Source organism: Euleptes europaea, chromosome 1, assembly GCF_029931775.1.
Source record: "Euleptes europaea isolate rEulEur1 chromosome 1, rEulEur1.hap1, whole genome shotgun sequence".
NCBI lineage: Eukaryota > Metazoa > Chordata > Lepidosauria > Squamata > Sphaerodactylidae > Euleptes > Euleptes europaea.
In genome coordinates this window covers 176,501,433-176,520,112 of record NC_079312.1, presented here as the reverse complement: position 1 = coordinate 176,520,112, position 18,680 = coordinate 176,501,433, and the positions used below count along the sequence as shown (strand labels likewise).

At 50.1% G+C, this 18,680-nt stretch overlaps 1 protein-coding gene across 2 annotated transcripts; it reads left to right on the top strand.

Moving 5' to 3' along the window:
• The first annotated feature begins 607 nt into the window (after positions 1 to 607).
• Positions 608 to 17,081, top strand: FAM3A (FAM3 metabolism regulating signaling molecule A). 2 transcript variants are annotated; one of them, XM_056858888.1, is made up of 9 exons: positions 608 to 646; positions 3,071 to 3,181; positions 5,125 to 5,148; positions 8,370 to 8,493; positions 10,548 to 10,606; positions 10,691 to 10,741; positions 12,909 to 12,993; positions 14,889 to 15,015; positions 16,977 to 17,081. In XM_056858888.1, the coding sequence occupies exons 1-9, from the start codon at positions 634 to 636 to the stop codon at positions 17,073 to 17,075; spliced, it is 693 nt and encodes a 230-aa protein (XP_056714866.1). In that variant the 5' UTR covers positions 608 to 633; the 3' UTR covers positions 17,076 to 17,081. The 2 variants fall into 2 exon arrangements, with proteins under 2 accessions (XP_056714866.1, XP_056714875.1); XM_056858897.1 differs by lacking the exon at positions 10,691 to 10,741.
• The last annotated feature ends 1,599 nt before the right edge of the window (positions 17,082 to 18,680 follow it).

The window sequence follows — 18,680 nt, the reverse complement described above, 5'->3', positions numbered from 1 at the left end:
TTACAACTGATCTCCAGGCAACAGAGATCAGTTCCCCTGGAGACAATGGCCGCTTTGGAAGGTGGATTCTATGGCATTACACCCCATTAAAGTCCCTCCCCTCACAAATCCCCGCCCTCCTCAGGTTCCGTCCCCACAGATTTTATGTGAATACTTAGCTGATAATTTTTATTTTTATTTTATAGACTTTTTATTATTATGAGCTTTGGCAGCATCCACAATTTTAAATGTAACCAGGAAGCCAGGGGTTGGTTGTGACTCCCCAATGAGTGGGGATGACCCACATAATTGATGATTGCCACATAATGCATGAAACGGAAGCAGGACAGGGCTCTTTTATTTCGACTAGCTTGCTGGATGTTATGAGAGTTGGGTGGGTTCGGATTTGCGTGCTTAAGTTTTAACTGAACACGTGGTTGATTGTCTCTGAGTCTTTGGGAATGGCTCAGGCTGCACTACAACAGAAATACTATTTTTTGAAAGCTGTTTTGGCTGATTCAGGTTGTCCTTGCTTATTTCTGCAGCTTGAAAGGGGCATGTGACCAACCCGCAGCAGAATCCTTCTCCAGCCCTGGCACCTCAGGAGTGTAGAAGCTTTGGGTTCTCTCTGGTTCCGGACACTGGCAAGGGACCATGAGACTGGCAGGTGAGTTCTAGCTGGCAGGAGCTCAGGCCTGAATATGTGTTACGTAGAATCATAGAGTTGGAAGGGACCACCAGGGACATCTAGTCCAACCCCTCCACAAAGCAGGAAATTCCAAGCTACCTCCTCCCCCTCACCCCCAGTGACCCCTACTCCATGCCCAGAAGATGGCCAAGATGCCCTCCCTCTCATCATCTGCTTAAGGTCATAGAATCAGGATTGCTGACAGGTGGCCCTCTAGCCTCTGCTTCAAAACCTCCAGGGAAGGAGAGCTTACCACCTCCTGAGGAAGCCTGTTCCACTGGGGAACAGCTCTAACTGTTAGGAATTTCTTCCTAATGTCTAGACGGAAACTCTTTTGATTTAATTTCAACCCGTTGGTTCTGATCCGACCTTCTGGGGCAACAGAAAACAACTCGGCACCATCCTCTCTATGACAGCCCTTCAAGTACTTGAAGATGGTTTTCTCAGTCTTCTCCACTCCAGGCTAAACATCCCCAGCTCCTTCAACCTTTCCTCATAGGACTTGGTCTCCAGACCCCTCACTAGCTTTGTTGCCCTCCTCTGGACACTTTCCAGCTTGTCTACATCTTTCTTCTGTTGGGGCATCCCCAGGTCAGGTGGAGAGGTATAATCCAAAGTACAGCATTTCCCAGACGTATGTGGGCCTGACTCAGATTGAGACCGCGGTACACAGAGAGAAGGCTTCTACCTCTCCCCCCCCAGCACATAATATTTTCCTGTCCTGAAGGCACCCTAGGTAGCTGCTATTTGCCCTGCTGTGGAAATGTAATGTGCAACTCATCAGGTAGGGTTGCTAACCTCCAGGTACTAGCTGGAGATCTCCTGCTATTACAACTGATCTCCAGCCGATAGAGATCCGTTCACCTGGAGAAAATGGCTGCTTTGGCCATTGGACTTTATGGCACTGAAGTCCCTGCCCTCTCCAAACCCTGCCCTCCTCAGGCTCCACTCCAACAACCTCCCGCCGGTGGCTAAGAAGGACCTGGCAACCTTAGTAAATATGGAGGGTTGCCAGCCTCCAGGTACTAGCTGGAGATCTGCTGTTACAACTGCTGATCTCCAGCCGGCAGATCAGTTCCCCTGGAAAAAATGGCCACTTTCGCAATTGGACTCTATGGCATTGAAGTCCCTCCCCTCTCCAAACCCCTCCCTCCTCAGGCTCCACCCCCAAAATCTCCAGTTATTTCCCAATCTGGAGCTGCCAACCCTATCTCAGAAGCTAAACAGGGTTGGCCTTGGCTAGTCCCTGGATGGGAGACCACCATTGGTAGGGTTGCCAACCTCCAGGTAGTGGATATATATATAGAAAAATAGTTTTAAAAGTCCATCAGGTACATGTATAAATGATCACAAAGTCTTCATTAAGCATGATGGCTCCACTCCATAAAACTCCCGCCGGTGGCGAAGAGGGACCTGGCAACCCTACTCTTCAGGAGATTTGCAGTCTCAATGGGCAAACTGAGCCTCCTGGGGCCCTCAGATTGGGAAAACGGTGGGTGGCAGGAGGCTGAAGCCCCCTCCCCCTTTTCCCACACTGCAGTCCCAATTTTTCCCTGGCCTTTGAGGCCCTGGGGGAATGAGTTCCCAACAGCTGCTGTCTCTCTGAGGGCAATGAGAGAGAGGTAGGGGAAGATTTTCAGTGCAACCTGTTTAATGAACGGAATGGCTTTTTTGGCCCTCGGAGAGCCCTTTATCTCCAAGGCAATGGGAGGAAGCTATCGTGGTCAGGATGTCACACAACGCATAGTTAAATTGTGGAACTCCCTGCCCCAGGATGTGGTGATGGCTGCCAACTTGGAAGGCTTGAAGAGGGGAGTGGATGTGTTCATGGAGGAGAGGGGTTTTCATGGCTACTAGTCCCAATGGATGCTAGTCATGATGCATACCTGTTCTCTCCAGTATCAGAGGATCATGCCTATTATATTAGGTGTGGAGCACAGGCAGGACCATGCTGCTGCAGTTGTCTTGTTTGGGGGCTTCCTAGAGGTCCCTGATTGGCCACTGTGTGAACAGACTGCTGGACTTGATGGGCCCTGGTCTGATCCAGCGTGGCCTTTCTTATGTTCTTATGGACAACTGCCCCTCGGGTTCCTTTCTCTTTTTTAAAAAATAATGTTTATTTTCTCATAATTTATTTTAAAAAACACACACACAAATACAAAAGGTGAATCTGCCAAGTCAATTGGCCCAGGTGGTACATTGCAAATCTAGAGGACAGTCCTCTTATAAGTAATTATGCTTAGGATGGCAACAGCCAGTGATCTGAAAGAAGGCAGAGTATCTTCTTGTCAGAGGGAGGGGAATGGGGGATGAGGGAACATTCCCCAGAAGGAAACTCTATTCTCAAGGAGGACTTGGTTGTTCCTGCTGCCCACCTGATCTTCTCCTTCTCAACTGCCTCAGGTCCTCTTCGTGTCGTTGTAATCATCTTGACTGCCGGCCTGACCTGGATCCTCGTCAGCATCTTGTTGGGTACCCAGAGCGGCTTCTCTCGTCTGCAGCAGCTTCTCAACAGTAAGAACCCGAGCAGCAAAATGAAAGAGGAGGAACAGGAGGCTAGGAAGGGATCGGCCTTGCAGTTATCACTGCCTTTCTGATTTTTGCGTCTCTGTACTTTGCTTCCATCTATTTTTCTAGGTGCAGGGGGAAAATGGGGGGAGGCTGGGATTGCTAGATCTAGAGGCAGCTGTGTGGAATTGGCAGTAGGGTTTAGATTCCTTTTAAATACAGAAGACCTATCCTCCTTGAATATGTCTATCAACACCTGATAGCTACAAGGCGCCTCTAACTTCAGAAGTAGCATACTTACGAAGACCAGATGTTGGGGGAGGTCACATGAGGTAGCAAGTTTGGATCCCTCCCTGACCTACTTGTGAACTTGCATCTGGCTAGCAGCTGTGGAAACGGAAGGCTGAATTTGTATATATATTGCTGTGATCCACCAAAGCATTTTTTGAGGTGCTAAATGCTGAGCTAAGGAGGAAGCTGTATGTTCATAGAATCATAGAGCTGGAAAGGACCACCAGGGTCATCTAGTCCAACCCCCTGCACAATGCAGGAAATTTCAAACTACCTCCCCCACCCACACCCCCAGTGACCCATACTCCATGCCCAGAAAATGGCCAAGGTGCCTTCCCTCTCATGATCTGCCTAAAGTCATAGAATCAGCATTGCTGACAGATGGCCATCTAGTCTCTGCTTCAAAACCTCCAGGGAAGGAGAGCTCACCACCTCCCGAGGAAGCCTGTTCCACTGAAGAACTGCTCTAACTGTTAGAAAGTTCTTCCTAATGTCTAGACAGAAAGTTCTTCCTAATGTCTAGATGGAAACTCTTTTGATTTAATTTCAACCCGTTAGTTCTGGTCCAACCTTCTGGGGCAACAGATAAAACATCTCGGCACCATTGGTTGTTTTGGCCTCATTGTTTGGATGGCATAACCCCAGGTAACGCTAAGCCACGAAGAATAAGGCCGAGAGAGACCCTTATTGAGAGAAAAAAGAAAGAGAAACCCTTATTGAGCTCAGCTGAGCATCAAATGCATCTGAGCACCCTCTAGTTTCTCTCTGCGTTCATCCGCTGGAAGAGCCACCAGAGAGAGGCTGAAGACTCTTATCACAGATAGCCCTTTGTAATTTATGGAGACACTTTCACTTAGCCATAGCTGTAAGTTTCTCCATGGAGGCAAATATTGGCTCCCTATGGCTGTTCCTTCACCTGGATAGCTCAGGAGAGCCTGATCTCGGAAGCTAAGCAGGGTCGGCCCTGGTTCGTACTTGGATGGGAGACCACCAAGGAAGTCCGGGGTTGCTACGCAGAGGCAGGCAATGGCAAACCACCTCTGTCTGTCTCTGCCCGGACCTGGATGGCCCAGGCTAGCCCGATCTTGTCAGATCGCGGAAGCTAAGCAGGGTCTGCCCTGGTTCGTACTTGGATGGGAGACCACCAAGGAAGTCCAGGGTTGCTGTGCAGAGGCAGGCAATGGCAAACCACCTCTGAATGTCTCCCGACTTGAAAACCCTACGGAGTAGCCATAAGTTGGTTGCGACTTGACGGCAAAAAGAAGAAGCTGTGTCAGGTCAGGAAAATGGCCACTGGAAATTGAATTCCCCGCACAGGAACTGCTTCTGATTGTAAGTCCTTATGGTGGACATGGGGAGAACAAGGGGATAATGTGATGTAGAGTTAGTCCCTGAGTTGTTGCAAGGTAGGAGTCGTTCTGAAAGATGGTTGGCCTGATGCAGCAGAGACGTCCGTACTTTAAGCCGAAAGGCTGAGGTGGGCCCATCTTGCCCGGCTCTTTGAATATTTCCTCCAAATCTGGTTAAAGTGAAACCCTCAAATAATTGATTTTTTTAAATAAGTGAACTATGGTCTTGGGTTCCCGGGGAATGATGTAGCGAGGCAGGACAAGCACTGTGGCTCTCGCTGATGCTACCCTTTCTTTGCTTCCCTGCAGACCCTGAGAGTCCTCCCAGCGCAGGTAGGTACCTTTGGCTTAGTTCTCCTGGGATTCTTCCCTGTCCTCCCCTCTTGCAAACCTTTGACCCTTTTCTGCCCTTGTTAAGAGCCACCCAGGAGTGAAGCTCCACGTCTCACAGTTGAGGAACACTAAATGGCTTCCTAGTATCCATTGTCACCTTGGGTCTTGAGGAAGAGAGGGGAGGGGAGGGAGCCGGCTTACGGCATGACGTAAAGTTTGCAAGGGGTTGTACACAGGGGAAAGTTGTTCCCAAAAGTTGGGAGGGAGTCATCTCAGTCCGAGGGACTGATAGAGTGTCACGTAGCATCAGTTGCAAAGATCTCTTGAGGTTACAGAACCCACATTCAAGATGGGCGGCACGGTTGACTCCCAGTCCTACTCCAATAGGGCCTGTGCTTGGGATGGCCAGAGAGCAATTTGTACAGAGCAAGTTCCTAGGTATTGCTCAAGTCATTGGGTGTCTAGGGTACGTACTGCGTAACCTCTCCTGTCTTCTGTGTGTTGCCTTCCTGACTGTGTGTCTGTGTTGCCTACCGACCAACCGACGTACCCCTCGCCCCTTCTTGACTCTTCCCCCCCCTCCGTTGTCAGGTTGGAACGGAATGTATGCTCAGCCCAGAATGGTCCTGGTACAAATAAAAGACAGCTACAGTAGGCGTCGCAGTGAGTTCAGATGAGTTGAAAGGGGTGGGGGGGTGCGAAGGGTTGTACCGCAGACTGTGGGAAGTGTCTGGAGAGGTGAGGTTTCTTCCTGACTGAAACTTTCCCTTCACATTCAAGGGAATGTTCTGGTCTGCCTGTGCCAGAAGCAGATTAATTCCCCCCCCCCATGTAGGCCCTGTTAGGGAGAGGGCCAGAGCATGTACCTTGCGTGGTTTATATGTCTTGAGATGCTCACACCCCACCTTTAGGTTCCAAGTTCATTTCCCAGCATGTTTCAAAACGATGTTGGGTAGCAGGGCTGAGACTGAGGTCATTTATGCATGGGTACTTTCACTCATGTTCGCCCCCAGTCTGTCTCGGTCGTTCCTTGGAGTTACGCATGAGTTTTCCATCCATTAGAGATGACCTCGCTGCCAGCCCTCACAAATTCTGGGACTTCCCGTTCCTCTGTTAACCCGATTCTTCCCTCTCGCTTGAGCTCAGCCTGGGTGAAATCCCCGTGCAGAAGGCAAAGTGGGGGACACGCAAGCTTGGTTTCTCTCACAGCCAATTACAAAGCAGCGTGTAAAGAGGCGGGGATTCAAATGCTTCCTGCTTCCTGGGAGCTCTTTCTGAGCAGAAGAAAGGCTTTTTAAAACCGAGGCTTGGATTCCTCCCCCCCTTTCAGATTGCTCCGTTTGTTTGGTTTTTGTTCTTAAAATGCTTTTTTATGCAGCAATTGGGTTTTTTGGGGGGGGTTTTCTCTCACAGTAAGCTCTACAAAGTAAGCCAGTTACAAAGCAGCATTTAAAGAGGCAGGGACTTGATTCGAGCTTGGTGCATAGATTCCCAGTAGAAAATTCCTAGGCATAAACGACCATAAAGATCCTGGACCCGATCACTGTGTGCTGGGTATCAGAAAACCCCCTTCAGGAATCTAGGTCCCAGGTACCTGGGGCAAAGAAACCACACAGCGATTGCAGCTCAGTCTAGAAGTCAGTTTGTCAGCTGCGCTCTCCGGACAAAACTGGCATCCTGACTAGAGCAGTGGTGGAAGAGGGGGGCCCTTGGCAGTGCAGGAAGAAGCTCCATGTTTCTGGGAGCTCAGGCACACCTTATTAATTTATTCATTTACTTACTTATTTATTTTATTAAGTTTATAACCCGCCCTCCCCAGCAAAAGCCGGGCCCAGGGCAGCTCACATAATCACATAAAATTCTACAATAAAATACAAATAAAATCTTATTAAAACAACGATCGAAACTGCCCCGTGACGTCAATGAATAAGGATCAGCGTGTATCAGATGGCGCACTTGATTGTGACATATAGGCCGCAGTAGGGCCTGCAGGCAGTTCAAGCCCCCCCCAGATAGAATAAATTCAGGGGGGTAGGGAGGCCAGCATTGATGGAAAAGAAACCGTAGCTGGCCTCAGCCGTAGGCCTGGTGGAATCGCTCTGTCTTGCAGGCACTGCAGAAATCCTTAAGGCCCCGCAGGGCCCTGGTCTCATTCCATCAGACAGGGGCCAGGGCAGAAAAGGCCCTGGCCTTGGTAAAGGCCAGCCAAACACTGTTTGGGCCAGGGACCACCAGCAGATTAGTATTTGATGATTGTATTGTTCTCTGGGGAACATACCAGGAAAGGCGGTAAAGATTTGCGCAAAGGGGTTGCAGTGTAAGTGAAGCAACTGCAAACAAAGCCCTTGCTGACAGTTAAATCCAGGGATAGTGATTTTTGGGAGCTGTTTGGTTCAGGTGGGTATGGGTTCTGTAACTAGTAAAAGGGTAAAGGTAAAGGCTGTGCTTTCTGCAAGCACCGGGTCATTACTGACCTGTGGGGTGACGTCACATCCCGACGTTTACTAGGCAGACTATGTTTACGGGGTGGTTTGCCATCGCCTTCCCCAGTCGTCTACACTTTACCCCCAGCAAGCTGGGGACTCATTTGACCGACCTCGGACGGATGGAAGGCTGAGTCAACCTTGAGCCGGCTGCCTGAAACCGACTTCCGTCGGGATCGAACAGGGCGTGAGCAGAGCTCGGACTGCAGTACTGCAGCTTACCACTCTGCGCCACGGGGCACATAATTGTAATTGGAGAAGACTTTAAATCTCAGAAGGGTTGGTGACCCAGGCCTCCAGCAGATCCACGAGTGGAGAGCACTTTGATAGCTTCCACCATTCTAAGGGCACAGGATGCTTCTGGGCATTAAGGTTAGAAGAAGAGGAAGAGTTGGCTTTTATATGCTGACTTTCTCTACCACTGAAGGGAGAATCAAACCGGCTTACAATCACCTTCCCTTGCCCTCCCCACAACAGACACCCTGTGAGATTGGTGGGGCTAAGAGAGCTCTAAGTGAGCTGTGACTAGCCCAAGGTCACCCAGCTGGCTTCATGTGTCGGAGTGGGGAAACCTTACTATCACTCTGTCGGGCTCAGACTAGAGTCACTCCGCATAAGACCGCACTGCAAGAGGCCACCAAGCTAGGCGCAAAAGAGTCCCTCCGAGCTTGGGGCGTCTGGCCTTTGCTGGTTTCTCGTCTCATTGTGTTTTTCCTGTCTCGCGCGCTGCCTTTTCAGAGCCCCGGCCCAAGAGGTACAAGTGTGGGCTGTCCCAAGCCTGCCCAGACCAGACCTTCGCCTTCCGGATCACCAGTGGGGCGGCCAATGTCATCGGGCCCAAGATTTGCCTGGAGGATAAGATGTGAGTGTGTGGTGCAGGAGGGAGGGAGGGGCCGTGGCTCAGTGGTAGAGCCTCTGCTTAGCATGCAGGAGGTCCTGGGTTCAATCCCCAGCATCTCCAGTTAAAGGGACCTGGCAAGTAGGTGATGTGAAAAGACCTCTACCTGAGACCCTGGAGAGCCGCTGCCAGTGTGAGTAGACAATACCGACTTCGATTAAGGGTCTGATTCAGTAGGGGAAGGGCCATAGCTCAGTGGTAGAGCATCTGTTTGGCATGCAGAAGGTCCCAGGTTCAATCCCTGGCACCTCCAGTTAAAGGGACTAGGTGATGTGAAAAGACCTCTACCTAAGACCTGGAGAGCTGCTGCCGGTCTGAGTAGACAATACTGACTTCAATGGACCAAGGGTCTGACTCAATAGAAGGCAGCTTCATGTGTTCTCCTGTGTCAATGAAAGCAGAGTGCAAATGCCCATTCTTCCCTGGCTGCTGGCCAGATCCCATTTGAAACAAGGATGTTGTGGCTCTGTGAAAAAGCCTCTGCTTTGCATGCAGAAGGTGCGAAGTTCAATCCCCAGCACCTCCAGTTAAAAACACCAGGCAGTAGATGATGGGAAAGTCCTCTTCTTGAGAACCTGTAGAGCTGCTGCCAGTCTGAGTTGACAATCCTGACTTTGATGGACAGAGGGTCTGATTCAGTATAAGGCAGCTTCGTATCTTCATGTGACTAGATGGACCACTGGCCTAATCCAGCACCGTACCTTTTAAATTCTGAGCAGTATTAGTTACCTAACAAATTGAGAAATAAGAACATAAGAAAAGCCATGCTGGATCAGACTGAGGCACAGTGCAGGATTAGACTAGTGGAAGGGGCCATGGCTCAGTGGCAGAGCATCTGCTTGGCATGCAGGAGGTCCCTGGTTCAGTTCCCGGCATCTCCAGTTAAAGGGACTAGGCAAGTGGTGATGGTAAAGACCTCTGCCTGAGACCCTGGAGAGCCGCTGCCGAGTAGACAATACCGACTTTGATGGACCAAGGGTTTGATTCAATATAAGGCAGCTTCATGTGTTCAACTTGTTGCTGAAGCCCACCCAATCAAGTCTGGCGACACAAAGCCTGTGAGCACTGCACCCGCTTGCATCTTGCCTATGGGCGGCTTATTCCAGAGGAAAAGGCTCAGCACGTGTGGCTTTGCTAAGAGATCTGTTGGTGGGGACTGTTCTTAGGGTTGCCAGCCCTAGCTTGGGAAAATTCCTGGAGATTTGGGGCCGGAGCCTCAGGAAGGTGGAATTTGGGGAGGGGAGAATACTTAGAGGGGATGTGATTTCACAGAGTCCGCTCTCCGAAGCTGCCATTTCCTCCAGGGGCAACCAAAACAATCTCGAGCTTCTTTCAAACCTAGTATAACCAAGCGCAGCTACAATGGCCCAAAACATACTAACAATTAAAATATTCTGTAGACTCCTCATAATGTATACAACCATATGTATTCAAGCATCATACATTATAGTACAACCATACTTGGTCAATTTAACCATACAAGCTCAAGAATCCAACAATAAGTGTCTTTTTTATATTATCAGAGTCCTCGATGGTCCAAAAAATTAACAATAGGCAGTGCAGGTATCCAGTAATTATAACCTGTTTCCATACATCTTCATCAGCTGCCCATTAATTGGCACTGCCAGGCGAAAATTGCTTGCCCGATCCTTGTCCGATATGAACCGGGAGTCACTCCGTCTCCGCTTCTAGACTCAACCAGCCCAAAGGAACTTCTTGCAGTTGGTGATAATCCGGCTAAAAGTATAAAAATTACAAACTTGCAAGTAATACATAATAAAGGAGCTTTACATGATGTTCAAAACATACATAACAATATTAACATATCAAAATTATATTCCAAAATCACATTCAACTTATCAAATCAATGGGATTGTATTATACCTCTGCATGTATTGCTCCAGGGGAGCTGATCTCTGTGGCCTGGAGATCAGTCGTAGTTCCAGGAGATCTCCAGCCGCCGCCTGGAAATTGGCAACCCTAACTGTTCCCAACCCGCCCCTCGGTTTTCCTTTCAGGCTAATGAGCAGCGTGAAGAACAACGTGGGCCGAGGCCTGAACATTGCTCTCGTCAACGGTGAGGTGGGATGGTGGGTCAAGAAGGATGGGGCTGTAGGGTGAGGCACAGCCAGGCGCTAACGCTCTTCTGCTCTGCTTGCAGGCGTGAACGGAGAGCTGATCGATGCCAAGTTCTTCGACATGTGGGCAGGAGGTGAGTGGGAGGCATGCGTGTGTGTGTAAAGTGCTGTCAAGTCACAGCCGACTTATGGCAACCCCAGCAAGGGGTTTTCAAGGCAAATAATTAAGCAGAGGTGGTTAGCCATTGCCTTCCTCTAGGGGAGGGGCCATGGCTCAGTGGTAGAGCATCTGCTTGGCATGCAGAAGGTCCCAGGTTCAATCCCCGGCATCTCCAGTTAAAGGGACCAGGCAAGTAGGTGATGTGAAAGATCTCTGCCTGAGACCCTAGAGAGCCACTGCCGGTCTGAGTAGACAATACTGACTTTGATGGACCTTGATGGTCTGATTGAGTAGAAGGCAGCTTCATGTGGAGTTCTCCTTGGTGGTCTCCCATCCAAGTAGTGACCTTACTTAGCTTCCGAGAGCTGAAAAGATCAGTCTATACCATGCTGCCATCCCTCTTGGATTTGACATAGAGATGTAAAATTTCCGGAAATTTTGAAGCCACGGGAAAAAAACGGGGTTTTTTTGGGGGGGGCTTTTGAAATTTGGAGGGAAATGGAAATATATGCATTTCTTCTTGTTCTATCAAACCCAAACTAATTTTACTGCTTTAACTATATATAATGCATCATTTATAACTTAGGATATACAGTTGCAATATTTGACATATTTACAACTTTCTTAGCAGATACAATTGACATACTTAAAGGACTTTAAAAGTTATAAATGCCTTAGTTTTGTACAAGCAGATTTGCAAATGTACCCAATACCTGAGAGAAAACTGCAAGCAGATGCACCCTTGTGCCATCTTATCATGTACCTTAATTTTTGCTATCTGGTTAGAGAGAGCAAAGCCCTCAGTGAAACTTCCAGTTTTTCTTTGACACATTGGTGCAGTTTCTTCCCCACCTCCTTCTGATCTTTTAATCCAGGGATGGGGAACCTCAGGCCCGGGGGCCGTATGCGACCCCCGAGGACATTTTTTGTGGCCCTCAGGAGCTCCGAGGCCCTGCCGCGGAGGCACGGTGCAGGGCAGCCCTCCCTGAGGGTGTTCCTGGGGCCACGGCTTGCAAGGGCGCTGTGGCGCCCTTTGGACCTCCTCTCGCCGACTGACGGCTGTTGGTTGGCGAGAGGAGGGGGAGGGACGCTTCCCCCAAGGCTGTCCCCTATAGCCGCAGCGTGCAGGAACACCGGGGCACACTGTAAGCCCCTCTTGCTGCCTGTCGGCTGTTGAGCAGCGAGGGGGGGAAGAGGCCCGCAGCTCCCGGCAGCAGAGCATGCGCGCAGGAGCCGATCGGGCTTCGGGGGGCCTTTTGTGGGCTCTGGGGGGGGGAGGGCATGGAGCCTGGGGCCAGGTCGTGTGGGGCCGGCGGGTGTGTGTGTGGGCGGGAAGGCTTTTCGCTCTCCCTCTCTGTCTCTTTCTTTGTCTGTCTCCCTCCGTCCTTTTCTTTCTCCCCCTCTTTCCATTTCTTTCTCCCTCTCTCCCTTTTTCTCTTTCTCTGTTTTCCTTCCTTCCTCCCTTCCTCCCTTGCCGATTGACCCCTGGTGCCTCGTTTGCTCGGGCCCACCGCTGGCTGCCCTCCCTCCTGGGAGGGGGGAGGACCAGGGGAGCGGGGGCGCCCTCCAGGCCTTCTCTGCGTGACCTGTCCTGGGGTTGCCAACCTCCAGGTGGTGGCTGGAGACCTGGCAACCCTAGCCTCTCCCCCCCCACCGGGAGATCTACACCTGGTATGGCCCCCGAATGATGTTATAAATGTGCAAATGGCCCTTGGCAGGAAAAAGGTTCCCCACCCCTGTTTTAATCCTTCCTGCAAGGTAGGGCAATAAGCTACTTTTTACCCAGCTACTTTTTACCCAGTATGTAGTTAACTGGTGCAGTTTCTTCCCCGCCCCCTTCTGATCTATTAATCCTTCCTGCAAGGTAGGGGCATAAACTACTTTTTACCCAGTCTGTAGTTAAATGTGTCAACACCAGTTTGAGGGAGAGGTGGCAAGGTCAACCATGTCAGATCAACAGAACAATCGTACTTACGCTGTGCTTCACCTCAATAAAATCTGTACTTGGTGCTGCATTTTGCAGCTTTTCTGTGCTGCCGCAGAATCGTAGCTTGCCAACGGTCTGTGCGGAATTTGGGAGAACGGCCACAGAGGCCTTCTGCCCTTAACCTTTCTGTCTCTCCTCTCTCCGTCTCCTTCAGATGTGAGCGAGTTGTTGAAATTCATCCGGATGCTGCATGAGGGGACGCTGGTCTTCGTGGCCTCGTACGATGACCCTGCCACAAAGTGAGTGAGTATGACTGGGTGGGGGGGCAGCTGGTATGGATTCACTGCCACCGTGTTGTTACTTGTGTTCGGTGTCTCCACGGCCCGGGTGGGAAAGGGTTAACACAGTTTCTTGGGCGGTCCTAGCAGCTCTATAGCTAATGGCTCTTCTGCAAGGGGGGGGGGAAAGGTTCTTTTTCTCTGCAAAACAAACTCACATCTGCCTTGAATAGAGGCTATTCCTATCTGCGGGAAGGGGCGGATCGCCAGTTTTAGATCCTTCTGAGCTAGAGATCTGCCAGGACCCACAAAGGGCCAGACCAAATGATTCCGCGGGCCTTAAACGCCCCCCCCCAGGCCTGACGTCTCCCACCCCTGGGCTGGGAGGAAGTCTTCCCTTGTTCCCAGCAGTGTGTCCTTTGAGGGCACCTTCACACATGCATGTCCCTCCCATGATCTCATGACACCTGATGCACATACAAAGCAAGCTCTACTGAAACGAGACAAAAAGTTTTGCTTGGATGTGCACCCAAGGTTGCGCTGGACGCAGTTGCTGAACAACGGTGACACGTGTGCGAACGAGCTCTGAGAAAGGAGTCGAGCGTTATGGTTCCTACCAGAGTCTAGGGTCAGCGTTGGACCTCTAGCTGCTGTACACAACCGTTCTTCCATGTTTGCCACTGTTCGAATCATAGAATCATCATCATCATCAGAAGAGTTGGTTTTTATATGCCAACTTTCTCTACCACTTAAGGGAGACTCAAACCGGCTTACAATCACCCTTCCCTTCCCCTCCCCACAACAGACACCCTGAGAGGTAGGTGAGGCTGAGAGAGCTCTAAGAGAGCTGTGACTAGCCCAAGGTCACCCAGCTGGCTTCATGTGGAGGAGTGGGAAAACAAATCCAGTTCACCAGAGTGGCCTCAGCCGCTCAGGTGGAGGAGTAGGAGAAGCAAACCCGGTTCTCCAGATCAGAGTCCACCACTCCAAACCACCGCTCTTAACCACTACACCACGCTCATCATCAGCATTCCTTTATTGACATACAAACACAATTCAAAAGGTTATAAAAGGAATGGAAATGTTACCAGGTGCCCTTTATAATATGGTTAAAAGGCGGCTACATTGAGAAATACCGTTTGTTGAGACTGCCATCTAATTAGCTGTTCGGCGGGCATTTTTAAACAAATTTTAAAAACTGTGCCACCATCCCCAATATTTGGGGCGAGCGATTGTTCAATAAATAGAGAATGTTACAAGAATCTAAGATGTTCAGTCTGTTTACCAACAGGGGGCTTAGTGGTTCATTACGAGGTTCTGTGTAAAGACTGCAATAAAATAAAATGTGAGCAACTGTTTCTATACAATTATCGTCACAAGGGCAGAGCCTGTCAGACAGAGGAATTTTCCGAAATCTGCCTTCTCAAGTAGCGCAGAAGGCAAAATGTTAAATCTGGCCAGAGAGATAGCTCTATATTGAGAGGGATCACACAGGGGAAGAGGGCTGGTAAACGTCAAAGGGCTGGTAAACGTCAAAGGGTACCCCTAAATTTAATGAGGAGAATCATAGAATCATACAGTTGGAAGGAACCACCAGGGTCATCTAGTCCACCCCCCTGCACAATGCAGGAAATTCACAACTGCCTCCCCCCCAACACACCCCTCAGTGACTCCTACTCCATGTCCAGAAGTTGGGGGGGGGGGAACCCTCCAAGATCCCTGGCAAGCTGGCCTGGAGAAAAATTGCTTCCTGACCCCAAAGTGGCGATCGGCATTATCCTGGGTATGCAAGAAAGGGCCACGAGAGCCGAGCATCCATTCCTGCCCTCCCTCTCACAATCTGCCTAAATTCATAGTGAGTCGTAGAATCAGCATTGCTGGGGTTTTCTTCCTCACAGTTCTCTCTTCCTCTCCAGAATGAATGAAGAGACCCGCAAAATCTTCACCGAACTGGGCAGCAGCGTCGCTAAGGACCTGGCCTTTCGGGACAGCTGGGTCTTCGTTGGTGCCAAAGGGGTGCAGGACAAGAGCCCCTTTGAGCAGGTTATTTTAATATTTATTTGGTTATGCATAGTCTGCCTGTCTTGCCGAGACTCAAGGCGGATCCTGCAGTGTCAGTCAAGTACTAGCGACAGAATGGGTCATCCGATGAACGACACCATGGGTTTTGTTCTACAGAAATCTGAAAACACAGAAATCTCAAACAGAGCTGAAACAAAGCCTGAGCTTTTAAGCATGATACATTAAATAGTTATAAATAGAATAAAATAAATAAATGAGTGGTGTAAAAACTACCTAGTGGATGTTAGGGCGATCCGGCAGCAATATCTGTCACCCCATTGATCGCCAGGGTTGATTCAGCTGGCTAGAAAAAGAAAAGTCGGTTTTTATATGCCGACTTTCTCTGCCGCTTAAGGGAGATTCAGACCTTCCCTTACCCTCCCCACAACAGACACCCTGTGAGGTAGGTGGGGCTGAGAGACTGTGACAAGCCCAAGATCACCCAGCTAGCTTCAGGTGTGGAGTGGGGAATCAGAGCCCACCGCTCCAAACCACCGCTCTTAACCACTACACCCTCACCATGTGAGGGACCAAGGCCATGAAGGGCTTTGTATGTAATAGTCAGTGCGGGGCCCTTTGTATCCTGGGGTCTGAGATGCCACCCCAAAAGGTTGATAGGAAGAGGACGGACCAGGGGTAGGGATAACAAAGCTCAAAATCATTAGAGGGCCACTAGGAAAAGAAGTGGCTGAGGAGGTGCCTAGCACCCTCATAAGAACATAAGCAAGGCCACGCTGGATCAGACCAAGGCCCATCAGGTCCAGCAGTCTGTTCACACAGTGGCCAACCAGGTGCCTCTAGGAAGCCCACAAGCAAGACGACTGCAGCAGCATTCTCCTGTCTGTGTTCCAAAGCACCTAATCTAATAGGCATTCTCCTCTGGTCCTGGAGAGAATAGGTATGCATCATGACTAGTATCCATTTTGACTAGTAGCCATGAATACCCCTCTCGATGAACATGTCCACTCCCCTCTTAAAACCTTCCAAATTGGAGGGGCCGTGGCTCAGTGGTAGAGCATCTGCTTGGCATGCAGAAGGTCCCAGATTCAATCCCCAGCAACTCCAGTCAAAGGGACTAGGCAGGTAGGTGATGTGAAAGACCCCTGCCTGAGACTTTGGAGAGCCGCCGCCGGTCTGAGTAGACAGTACTGACTTTGATGGACCAAGGGTCTAATTCAGTATAAGGCAGCCTCATGTGTTCAAGTTGGCAGCCATCACCACATCCTGGGGCAGGGAATTCCACAATTTAGCGATGCGTTGTGTGAAGAAGTACTACTTCCTTTTTTCTGTTTCGAATCTCTCACCCTCCCGCTTCAGCAGATGACCCCACGTTCTGGCATTAGGAGAGAGGGAGACAAGCTTCTCCCCGTCCACTCTCTCCATACCATGCATAATGTTTTTTGTTCACCACTACATTGGGGGTTATTAAACTCTCTCCCAGAGTACTTCTCCTGTCTTACTGCTCCCCATCTTCGGAGAGCTTATATGCCAGCCCGTTTTAATGTTCTCCCTTCTGCCATTCTGTTTGGGAGATACAAGAAAATTCCATACTCCGCTAGAGTGTGTAACTGTGTTATGGGGGAGATAGAAAGTATTGACCATATTCTTTTGTACGTCCATTTTATTGCAAAATTCGTGCTGCCCTTTTAGATCCTTTTCTATCAAACTATGCTAATCAAGCCAACGATAGTAAGATTAACTTGTTGTTATCCTCCCGAAGTTCTGAGATTATTGAATCTGTAGCCAAATTTCTTGGTGATGTAATTAAGAGGCGAGGTAAAATGATGTATAGTGGCTAGGTTTACTCTTTTTGATTGCCCTTGGTATGCCAATAAAGGTACTGAAACTGCATAATGTTATAGACCTCCATCATGTCTCCCCTTAACCGCCTTCTTTCCAAGCTAAACCACCCTCGCAAATGTTCTTTCTCGCTCCTTCCGCAGCACGTCAAGAACAGCAAGAACTCGAACAAGTACGAGGGCTGGCCGGAGGCGCTCGAGATGGAAGGCTGCATCCCCCAGCGAACGGCCGATGTCCACTGAGGACTTCCCCCCCACCTTGAAGGCCGCAGGGTCTCTGCCTATGGGGTGCGGAGAGTGGGGAGGTGTTCTGCCCGTCCCCCCGGCGTCTCCCCAAATGGTTTCGGCTGTCCGCGCTCCTCCTCTGGGGCGGCCTCTCCAGGCAATCTAGTTTTCCTTTCCAAAGGGCGTGCCTAAACCAGACCTTGCGACAGGAGGGCATCATCCATCTATACCTCTCGACCGGCCCCCAAGCCTCGCCTAGTGCCTTATTTCTCTCCTGGGCGGAGGAGTTTCCCTGCTGTTATGGGTTCCAGGAGGAGGTCCGTGCCCTCCGTTGACAGCTGGCTCAGGAATTGTGCTGGGGGGGGGAAATGTGGCCGCCCCCTTTCCCTCTACAGTTTGTTAAAGGGACCAGTCAGTTTCCGACTTAGCCCACGGGCCTGTTAATGCTTCCCTTACCCGAAAGTTCCTATTATAAGGACAGTCCATTTTTCGGTTTGGTGGCCTTGAAAGATGCCTCGTTGCGGTTCCTTGAAAGGCAAGGTTGGTGTGCTTTGCTTGCCCTGAAAAGGAAAGAGAGAGCTCTTGGTTCGTCGCTATTTATAGTAGAGGGGATCAAAACTGGGCATTCCCCTTTTTAAAAAACAACAACTAAACCTTGTTGCTAAACTGCTCTCAATAAACGACAGACAGGGGCCTTTGGGGTTGTTATTTTTACGGGTGCTCATATCACTTACCTACAGGGCTAACTTGTTCCTTGGTTGGGAGTTGCACAGTGCCCAAGAGAGGCGCTCCCAAGAAGAAGAAAACGCCAGAGTGGTGATCAGCATTACCCTGGGCATGTAAGAAAGGGCCAAACACTGACACAACCCTTCCTGCGCTCTCTCTCGGGGCAGAAGAGCGACTTCACATGAACACATGAAGCTGCCTTACACCCCTTGGGTCCATCAAAGTCAGTATTGTCTACTCAGACTGGCAGCAGCTCTCCAGGGTCTCAGGCAGGGGTCTTTCACATCACCTAACTGCCTAGTCCCTTTAACTGGAGATGCCGGGGATTGAGCCTGGGACCTTCTGCATGCCAAGCAGATGCTATACACACTGAGCCACAGCCCCTCCCCTCGGGCGGAGTGTGTGTGTGCAAATTTTCCCACCCCAGCAGCATGTACACAGGAGAAGGAATTCCAGTTAGAGTCACTGGCAGTCTTCTAGAAGAAGACGAAGAGTTGGTTTTTATATGCCAACTTTCTCTGCCACTTAAGGGAGAATCAAAACGGCTTACAATTGCCTTACCTTCCCCTCCCCACAACAGACACCCTGTGAGGTAGGTGAGGCTGAGAGAGAATGACTTGCCCAAGATCACCCAGCTGGCTTCGTGCGTAGGAGTGGGGAAACAAATCCAGTTCACCAGATTAGCCTCCGCCGCTCATGTGGAGGAGTGGGGAATCAAACCAAGTTCTCCAGATCAGACTCCACCACTCCAAACCACTGTTCTTCACCACACCACGCTGGCTCTCTAGTAGCGGCTGGATGAACACTTGTCAAGGATGCTTTAGGCTGATCCTGCATTGAGCAGGGGGTTGGACTAGATGGGCTGTATGAAGAAGAGGAAGAGTTGGTTTTTATATG